Source organism: Convolutriloba macropyga, chromosome 11, assembly GCF_964194025.1.
Source record: "Convolutriloba macropyga chromosome 11, txConMacr16.3, whole genome shotgun sequence".
NCBI classification, from domain to species: Eukaryota; Metazoa; Xenacoelomorpha; order Acoela; family Convolutidae; genus Convolutriloba; species Convolutriloba macropyga.
Window position 1 is genome coordinate 52,883,755 of NC_134478.1, and position 10,881 is coordinate 52,894,635.

Below are 10,881 nucleotides of genomic sequence, written 5' to 3' on the forward strand. Positions count from 1 at the left end.
CGTGTGGTGTGGTGAGGTGAGGAAAAGTGGGGTGATAGTCCCATGTGTATTATGGCAGGTAATTTCACAAGCTTTAAAATTGATATTGATGTTGAAAATGTTGATTTATGCGACAAATTAATTGAGACTAGCGCCTACAGTCACAACTTGGCGGGAAATATTCTGTCATTTTGTCTTAAATCTTAATCAAACTTTCAATCGGATCGACACCTGAGCCGCCTCACTCCATCACCCCAATTCCCAGCTTCCCCTCCTCTATCTATCTACCTATCTCCCCCTTCTCTCTCCCGCCCAGCAGTCAACAAAAACAATAAACAATAAACACACAAACACACCTCACAATCACTGCTCTTTTTAGCATAATCTCAACTTTCACGCCACATAGCAAAATTTTATATTCTGAGTAGGAGGTTTTCGTTCTTTCCCTTTCTTATCTGCTTTTCTGAACAAAGTGGGAAAATGTCACAGTGAGAGATGGAATTTCAGAGGAATTAATCCGAGTTTAAATTGAGAGAAGGAATAAAAAAATATCTACTGTTTTCTCACGTTTTCTACTGTTTTTCTCAAGTAGGAAGTTAAGAAGACGCTTTCCCTCTGTTTAGTACTCGTTCGATTGTTTGAACTTTGGTCAGCTATGTCACCATTGTTGTAAAATGGTCACCAATTTTAATTAGCCATTCCATCTCTGTAGGTATCAAATATGTTTGTTACCTTGTTTATTTGTTTGTTTTTGTTTATTTTCCACCCCACTGTTTGGTTGCGAGTTGATTAAAAATCAAATTTTGATGCGAATATTCATATCCAATCTCTTAAAGCAAATATTAGAAACACGTTTACAACCACAAAATTGAAAATTATCCAATCTTGTGTTCAAGTATTGCGGCGTCTAAATTTTGAAATATTTATGCAGAAAAAAAGAGAAAAAAGAAAAAAATATGATAAAGAATACTACAAAATTGCCGAATATGGTCGAAAAACGAACTCAATCTCACAAGAAATTTTCCTAATCCCACCCAAAATGTTACAATTTTCAGGCAATTTTAGAGAAAATCAATAAAACTTAAAATTTTTAATTATCTGAAAAATTGCGAAACGGAAAAAAGCGAGTTAAATGTTCGCACACACACTTTGCGGTAGAGAGATGAATATATTTCCTGATGTTTTTGTCAAGACAGGATATAAATCTTTCACTTAAGCTGTTAGACATAAAAGCCTTTTCCCGCTTAGTGAAAAGGGCCGAGTAGGGGCAATTTACAACTTATTCAAAAAGGGGGAAGAGAGAGGAAATATCGATTGTGTTGGCGTGATAAGGTGATTAGACAAGCGTTGGAAAAGAGGGAAAAGTTAGGAAAACAATTAACCCCTTCGTATGCAAAGCCATTAGTGTCACTTTCATACCCAGTTGGTCTCGCTTTCTCTCTAAAACTATCAAAAATATCATCGCCACTATTTTCTTCACTAATTGTTCACTTAGCCACTCTTTATAGTTCACACCACACAAGAGTGAAAAAGAATGAGCAAATAACTATTTCATTTCAATTATGAAATTTTTCTTAAAATGTGCAAAAATGACCAAGTAGTGAGAAAAGCAATGATAAAGAAATTCTTTTGAAAAGTGTTTAAAGAAAATTCAGGATTTTTATACCCGAAAAAAAGTTTTTTTTTCAAAAAAATAGCATATTGTACAGGTCTAATTTGTGCCAAAGTGTAAACCAGAACTGAATGAGTTTCTTAATGCAAATGTTATTGAAACCTCTTCAAATTGAAATATCTTTCAAGCGAATATTTTTTGTCATTACCCTTATCACTATTAAGTCCTAAAACAAAATTTTATTTTGTTAAGTTTATTTTATCAAGTTGATTAATAAATTTAAGGAATAATCGGGTTATTCTCAATGAGAGGAAATGGCCAATTGATAGGAATCGGCGTGACTTCCTCCTTAATACTTTGCATTTTTTCCTCAAAAACATTTCTCTAATTAGGCAAAAAGCAATCCCAAATGCTACACACGCACACACCTTATGGTTAATTTTTACACTGACGCCGAATATATATCAACCTTGCTGTTTGTTATCAATTTCAAAAATGAAAAAGGATGTAAATTAAAATGATTGGCAACGAAAAACGGAAATGGAGTTATAGAGAGGATAAAATGACCACTTAAGGCTAAAAGTTGAGCCATCCATCAACCATCGAAGTTGTTTTTCAGTACACAAAAGGAATGCTACTTTTCAATGTTTATTACGTAGCTTGACCGAAGAACTAGTTTTTAGGGCTGTTTAAATGAAACCAATTAATTCGAACCCACTATATGTCCGACTGGAAGTTTAATCAGTTTTAGTTGATCATTTTTTTGCCATATTAAGGCTTTAGATTTTGCAAACTTTTGACTAATTTTTTAAAAAAGTTTTCAGTCACTTTTGGAAATTTTCCGACAAATTATTATTCCGACCCCTCTTGAGGGGGGGGGGGGGGGGGGGGACTATATACTCAACTGGGTTTTTTTGTTCAGACAATTTTGACCGCTCGATATATTCATCGTAGAGATTTGTGAGTGGTATCATTAAAAAGCCCGTCCAGCGTATAATATGGAATTAAAAAGATTTTTTGTTTTTCCAAGGAGTTATCGAGATTTAAAAGAAAATTGAGTAAATTCCCTTTTCCCGGAATATTTTACTACAATTTCGTCAATTTTGCTAAAATATGTAAAGATTGTAAAAAAATAACACTGTTAGTTTTATTTTTAAAATCTTGTTGACTATTTTATATTTTCGCTTAAAACTTTTGCGAAATTTTTCAAAATTCAGCCTTTTTCGTCAAAAATTGCCCAAAATAGATTTTTTCTAGTACACTTTGATTAAATTTGCCGGAATTCACAACCAAACACAACTAACACAATCTGTGTAAACTACAATGAGAACTCGTCCTACTTTCACTTTCATTGAGAGTAGTCGGGAATTAAAATTTTGCCGTTTTTTGCTAACTTTACTCTATGATTATCAAAAACAAAGCATTTATTTTTGATCTGTTAACTAACGAATTATCTAGATCTCAAAATATGGAAACAATTGAGTGTTCTTAATGGACGATCAGCAATAGCAAGGCTAGTTTTCGTCCAATCTTTGACAGTCACAATCCAAATAAATCAGATTTTTTTATGTTAAATAAAGAACAGAACAACTCAAATCAAAGCTCAATGTTGATATGTCCAATAAGCTTCCTAAACAGTTCCCAATTGTTCTATCTAGTCTCTTTACTCGAAAAATCGTAGTCATTGTGACTTATAAAATGTTTGACTTTTTAAATAAACAATGGCTTAATGAATATTGCCACTATTTTTATTTTAGTTTGGTCAACTTGTAGCTTAGTGTCAGCAAAGAAGGAAAGCTTCTTCTTCCTCTTCTGTCTTCTGAATTAAAATTTAGTAGTTTTTGCGGTTTTACCTTTTCAGTTCTGGTTTTCTGGCGTTGATACTATTAGATTTCCATTTTTTTAATTCTTAGGGGTTGCCTGATTTGCACGTTGTTTTTTTTCTCGTTTTGTCGCAATTTCCCTCAATTGAAAGGTAGCATATTACATTATTGACGTTCAAAGTAAGACACAATAGAAAATATATAAGTCTTTAAAGGCATTGATTATGGTTTAAGAGGCATAGATTATGGTTTAAAGGCATAGATTATGGCATAGATTATGGTTTCGGAAAAGATGCTTCGACTCCTCTTTCTCGAAGAGCTCAACTGAATTTTTTCACATTTGTCTTTAGCTGTAGTGTTTATTTCGTCTGTTTAATCCTATGAAATTTCCGGGATAATTACAGGTCTCATCAATTTAGCATAAGGAAAAATTAGCCAAAATACTGATTTGATTAGATAGCTGATGGCTTTCCTGACTTTGAAAACGTTTGTTTTTTAAAAAAGACCTAACTTCACGTTTTGTTCGTTTTTGTTTCAATTTGTTACCTAGGCTTGTTAATTGAAGGTCACATATGACATTAAGTTTACAAAATTTATGGTTTTTAAAGAGTTCCTTATGAACTTACTGTCTTCGACACGGGTTTTTCGCATAAAAACTAAACTAAATTTTGATTTTTGCCTATATTTGATGTTCCTTTTCTAGACGTAAGACATATTCTGAATAGTTAAAGCTCTCAGGTGCTTCCGTTGGGCTAACAAACGAAACTATTTAACTAATGAATTTTGTAGCTAATGGCTTTCATGGATTCAAAAATAATTATTTCCAATAATACAAAGATGTTACTTATCTTTGTGGTTTTTCTTTTTTATTGCCTACTTGTTTCCTATTCTCATTAATAAGAGGTCGCATACCAAATTTTTGGTGGTCGAGGTGGGCTCAATTGAATTTTTTTTGTGGTGCAAAATGTGACTTTACAGCTTCGACAGCGTTTTCTCGCATTGTCATTTGCTTTTCTTTTTGTAACCGCATAGGAAATTGAACAAAAACAAGTCTTAATGCCATCCTATATATGCAAATATGGTCATAAACATGTTTTTTTCCAGTTGCTATATAGTGGTTTTCATTACTTTGAAGTTAATTGTTTTTTAAATTTTAACCAATTTTCTTTGCTGTTTTTCTGTTCTTTTTTGTCTAATTATTACAGAGCGTCGATATGGAGTGGTCTCAGGTCCTTTCTAGTGAAGTACAAGTTTCTGTATTTAGTTTCAGTTTTACTTTTCAGTTTTACTAGCAGTTTTGCATGCTATTTTGTCTTAATAATAAGTTTTTTTAAATGGGCAAACAGTTTTGGATTTAATTAATGTTCGTTTTTTGATTTTTTTGTTCATTTTGACTTGGTTTCTTAAAAGTGGCTGATCTCATCAATCTAATGCGGCATTTTTTTTACTCCACTTGAGTTATTTGCGTTGCAGGCGATCTTTTTGTCCAGACACATTTCCTTTTGAAAAATACTGTTCCTCATTTGGTAGACATTTCTGCCAAAAATATGGATGAGCGGTGTCAGAAATTTATGTGCGAACGCACATTGCTGAGCCTCCTTGTTGTTATTCTGCAACTATATGATGAAATGTATTGAAATATTTCAAAAAGTTATTTTGGAGCTCAAAAGTATTGCTTAAAAATTCGACCGCATTCTTTGTCCAAATATACGGGACCAATTTTAGATATTTTAGCTTTTTCACCCCTATCGTCTATCAGTTAATCCCAATTATTTCGACCCTCTATTATTTCACCCCAATTCTAAGCCTGTTTGTTTTTGGTACCATTAACATTGGTACTATAATTATTTGGTAATGCCTGGTGGTCCGTGGGACTTGATAAGTAAGCGTAAAGCGTATGAAAAGTAAAACCATAGATTAAACCTATAGCTAATATTTTTACGGCATTTTAAGAGTGAAGCTGTTTCTGATATGTCATTAAAACAAAACCGAAAGTTATCCTAATTGATTAGATAGAAAAAAATTCAAAAGTTTGCTCAAGAAAATATTATTAAACCAAAGTTTCCACCAATATATGTCAACTAAATTGGTAAATTTGAACAAAAATATGTGAATAAAATCAGTAGACCTTTAGACACTTTTTTGCGTTGATGGGTTAAATAGTCGATAAAAGGTTCTGATTTTTTTTACCTTGCTGAAGTGAAATACTGTAAGGGCACCAAGAAGACCTCAGGCTCTAACCAAGCTCTTTCATGTCTAATTTAGGGTCCGTTAAATGTTACCTGAATTTCTTTGTCTAAGATTTGACACAATTATAAGTCTATGAATTGGAAAAAGATCCCCAACCATTGCATTATTTCACACTTCCTTGGTATTAGGTACTCATTTGAACAAAACAAAAAAAAACAGTTCAAATGACTAAAAGCAAAATACGAAAATTTTTTGAACTAACAAATTTCTATTTTCAAAAACAGTAGCGGTAGTTGGTACCAAAATTTGAAAAGTAAGCGAATCAGTTATTTCGATATCTCACAATTTTTTTTAGCACTAAAATTAATTTCTTTCTAACTGATTAATTTGACTTCAAAGTATTAAAGAGGATTTCTAAATCTTGAAAGTATTAAATTTTCCTTAATTTTTCCTGTTCTCAATCGGGTTGGTAATTTTTCTAAGTTCATATGAAGGGATGTAATTAAATCTGCGTGGTCTCCATTATCTAATAATCTTGGTTTATATTGATCTAAAATTTAAATGTTTGCTGATTATTTCTTTTTGCCAATCATTTATCTCCGATCTTTGACATTTCTTCCTCTCTCCCTCAGCCTTTTAACTCTCGTTTTTTAATTTCCTCGCGTTAATGAACTGCGCTCAAGTACCCTCATGTTGATTTACATTGCTTACAAAAATACTCCCCTCTCATTGGGTGAGTACAATACGAATTCGCGCTTGTTTCTAATTCATCAAGAGATTGATTCAGCTCAACACAAGCGTCTAGGAAAAGTTATCTTCACATTGCGTCCCAAACAATCGGGTTGCTGATTATCAGACAGTTCAACTAATTGCTGCGTTCAACTACGGAGCTCGCGACAACAGCATATTAGCTGATCCTCGTATGATGACAACAGAAAGTGACTGAACTGCTCTGTCGAAGGCAATGGATTGTCCCACTGACTGATAATTTCTGCTATCAGCTAACAACGACATGCGCAATAAGGCCTTCTTCAGAGTCCTCGACAGACCGACCGCCCAAAACTTCAATTGCCAGCGGGACGAACATAATTCCTTGTTGAGCACAACTATTTTCATACTGAGCATATTTTCGATCTTCGGCAGTTTCAATTGCATAGCCTGACTTCTCTGCCGCATGAGAAATAATGTTCGGTTGCAGAGAGGAAGTCACGGTTATGTCTAGAGCAGCAGATTGGCCAGATTTCCAACAAGGCAGATAGACGTCTCCTGGGCGTGAGTTGTTTTCCGCAATGAGATTGCGTTTTTCAATTACTGGAGACAAATTAGCTGCTGAACAGGCAGAAGCTATGCAATCGCGAATTCTATCGTGCCTTGAAATCGCATCTCCCCTTCCATGGCAGGCAACTGCATGGTCACCAAACGTGTCCAATGTACCTGACTTAAAATAAGGACATTTTCTTTCTTGATCATAAACCGCGATCCCGAGCCTGTACTTGACACTGACCTGAAATTCCTTAGCCGAAAGGTGTAGACCTAGAGCGGGAATTGGAGGCGCAGCAAGCCATGCTCCTGAATGAGGCAGGCATAGTGATTGGAGTCTTGCTTTTTCCCTAGTTGACGATTGATTTCTTATTAGGTCAGCAAGTTTTTCTTTATCAAGTGCTTCTTTGATCTTCTTTTGCGTGTGCGAAAGTAGATTGAACTGTTCCAGACTCTGTTGTAACTCTTTAAAAGTGTCACTTTCTGAGGGACGCCTACTTGTTATTTTGTTCACCAGCTCGTCTGAGGCTAAAATTGAGCCCACAAATGCACTTTTGTATTGCTCTTGTGACTGTCTGACGCCTAATCCCGACAAACTGATAGGTAAGGAAGACTGTTGCCATGCGTCATCATCAATAATTGAGCCAATAATTTGAACCAACACTTCTCTTTGGCCGTCATCGAAACTTTTCAATACTTCGAGCATCTCGTTTGATGGAGTGTTAGTTCGTAATGAGTATACTAGTTTCCGAGTTCCCAAACAGTAGCGAAGGATACCCAATGCACATTGAGGATCGTTGAGGTGATGTAAATTATCCAGCATAGATAAAATTTTTTGAACTCTCCTCTTCAAACAAGAAGCGACAAACTCTTTTGAACTAACTGCAGCACCCAGAATTTCAAAGCCGTTTCCCAAATTCCTTTTTACTGCCTGATCAATGGAGGGTAAATCTTTAACTGACCACAGCTCACATTTGTCTTTTCTCAAGATTAGGCCTCTCTCGGGGCCTTCATTGGCTAGGATTTCAAGCGTTTGTCTGATCTGATCTTCAGAACCAGCAATAAACACATCATCTAAGTACCAAGTGTGCTGTACCAAATCCGGAACTGAAGTCTTGATCTTCTGTATGATCGGCCATAACGTCAAGCAGAACAATAACGGTCCCAGCGGATCACCCTGCTGAACACCCGATTCACTTTGAATGATTGCATTGTTATTAAAGAGTGGTGTGTGCTGGGAGTAGCAAAAATTGGTGAAGGCGGCAATTCCTGGAATAAATTCATAAGTTGCTTTTAATAAGTGTGATCGCTTGACTGAGTTAAAAGCGTTTTGGAAATCAATTTGAAGCACGCCTCCGTCCTTCTGAGCACTTACTATGTTATTGTATGTATTTTTGGACGAATGAATGATTGCCTCAGCGCCTCCGCTAATGCCTCAGCGCCTCCGTAGTTATCACTGGAATCTCCGTCAACCGGAGATTTTAATTTTCGACGTCTTTTAAAGATTCTTACTTAATAAGACACTAATTTACTAAATAGCACATCAAATGGTCAAATAAGACGTTTACAGATTGTAGAATTACAAACCTTTTTAACAAACAACAAAACTTTAGAATTTTTTGATGTTATAGTTCCATTTTGAATAATTTTCCATTTTGACTTATTATTTGTATGAAGTTGACTGCTATAAAATCTTACACTTCAGGTTTTTTATGTTCACCCATCCAGTGGTTTCGCTCATTGCCATCCATTTGTCCGTCTGTCTTGACATGTTAAAGTTGAACTTATTTAGCTTTGTAGAGAATAAATTCGAATTAATTCATGTTGGAGCTTTTGTTTCGATCGTGAACAATGGGATTTTCTAACAAACAAACCATCAGCAAAATTATTTAGTTCAAATTTGAGATACATTCAGAAAAAAATCTTCCAAACCGTGGTCCCTACCAATTGATTTCTAACAACGCGTTAAAATCTGAACACAGCGTTGGCATCAGGAATTTGATATTAACATCGTTATCAAAAAATTCAAATTTATGCTTTTCAGTGAAAATTGTTTTTTAATTGAATAGAAGGACTAATTTACATAAATTTAAACATTTCAAAACAAGACACTGATCAGGGAACATCAAATTGTTTTTAAACAAAGCCGTTAGTTGAATTGAAGAACCTTTGAATACGAAAATAACATTTTGTTACATCTTGAAATTAATTGGGAACTTGGGAGCTTTTTGGTTTACTAGTTGTTACAATGCAGACCTGTTGAGCGCAGACCGCTTTGAACAGTTTTGAATTTCCGTTTTTTAGAATATATGGTTTCAAAGTATTAGTTTTATTCCAAAAAGACGGCTATCATAATTTTTTTTTGCATCTAGACAACAATCAAGATTGATTTCTATTTACTATTACGGAGTTTTACACCGAAAAGTGCACCACACAGCAATCCATCGCGTTTTCGTGCAAGTGTTGTGGTTGTGGCTAAACTATTAGCATTCTCAACAAACTTTTGAAGTTGAAATCTTAGTCTTTATATAGACACTACCACAGAATTCAGGCTGAAAACTGGAAAACGTTTAAACTGGACAAAATCAGCTCCACTTTACAACTTGATGTCAGGAAAAAATGAATAATTGAAAAAATATGATTACACTATTCTTCGAGTAGTGAATGTTACTAAAAAGTCTCTTTCAACTTTCGTTAATTTAGAGAACGCAGTTTTATAATGCAGATGCTGATGCTGTAATCTATTGCCAACTATTTTCAATAATTTTTGACGAAATAAACAATCGTGCTCTACTTTAATTGTTACAGCGTTTATTTTATGGGCTGTCCCCTTGAACTTGAAAAGGTTGAGTGTAACCGCAAATTTCCTTGCCATGTTAAATATGCAATTAGAGAATAAGAAGTCTTTATTATCAGAGTTCGCAGGCTACTAATCTCAGACATAACCGACTAACGTCGAGCGAATTGCTCTCAAACGACCGGCGAGCGGTTGGCTTCGTCAGTAGCTAGCCACGAGGGGGGGATTCACCGGGGGCTGATGGGTGGCAACACTGGGTTGGGGGCAGCAGCGCGATGGGGGGTGGAGGTAATAGTGGGGGTGGGGTCAACAGGGGGGAGGGGGGGGGGGGGGTGTGTCTCAACCTCTCAGGACCACCCTTCAAACCATAAGTATAAGTCTCCAAAACAGTTTGAGCTGAAAGGCTCTAAGATCACTTAATGCACGCTGGGCGTTACCTGTTTATCCCGTTTTTGAGGACGAAAAGTCAAAAGCGTCAGACGAAAAATCGGTCAAGCGAAAATTCGCATAAAAAAGACCGACAGGACTAATATAATTGCTACAAACTTCGTTTGAGAGCAATTAAAAATCACTTCGAGAGAGAGAGAGAGAGAGAGAGAGAGAGAGAGAAAGAGAGAGAGAGAGAGAGCAGGTCCTTCAATGAGCACTGGAACGTTATTCTTGTCATTCAGGAACTGTTTATAAACTACTCATCCTCATGAGCACTGTGAGGTGTCTCTCAAGGGCTTGGGGCTGTCCTGTACTGCATCGCTCAATTAGAAAATATTTAAGTTTAATGTTATATTGTGGTATTTGTCCCTCTTCACCCTTTGCCTAATACTGATGCGATTGATACTTGAACTAAATGCTGTTGGGTTGTCTTCAGCAAGCTCTCCGGCTAGTCCAGTCTTGACTATGTATATACTTGTCAAAGTTACTTGGTAAATTCAATTGTTCAAGACAAATTTAATTGTGGTTATTGATACTATTAGTAAAAAATGAACTCACGCCCTTAAAAGCAGAAGACTGGCGCGAACAGCTGAATGGCTCTTTTGGGATCTGAAACCAATAATTGAATTGTGAAACCAATACATTCGCTATGTGTCCACACTCCGCTTACAGTAATAAAAAGACTAGCTTGATGAAGTAACATTTGCACCGGACTTTATTCAAGAGCACCTATCAATTTTACACGTTCTCATCACATAGCTGTGATAGAAATGCTTTTATTAACCATTTTG

General features: G+C 35.5%; 2 protein-coding genes across 2 annotated transcripts in view; both read right to left on the reverse strand.

Annotated features, from left to right (window-relative positions):
• Positions 1-10,881, reverse strand: part of LOC142349335 (uncharacterized) — a 268,438-nt gene that overhangs the window by 159,013 nt on the left and 98,544 nt on the right. The window lies entirely within an intron of this gene.
• Positions 6,602-8,615, reverse strand: LOC142349169 (uncharacterized). Its single transcript, XM_075400582.1, has 2 exons — positions 8,585-8,615; positions 6,602-8,133 (listed from the first exon to the last, which is right to left on the reverse strand). The coding sequence occupies exons 1-2, from the start codon at positions 8,613-8,615 to the stop codon at positions 6,602-6,604; spliced, it is 1,563 nt and encodes a 520-aa protein (XP_075256697.1).

What these genes read in the sequence shown, in the direction of transcription:
- LOC142349169 (XM_075400582.1), bottom strand. Translation starts at nt 8,615, where the DNA reads ATGGATGGCAATGAGCGAAACCACTGGATGG. An exon ending in TGAGCGAAACCACTGGATGG is followed by an intron (nt 8,134 to 8,584) that starts GTGAACATAAAA and finishes AATTTATTCCAG; the next exon opens with GAATTGCCGCCTTCACCAAT.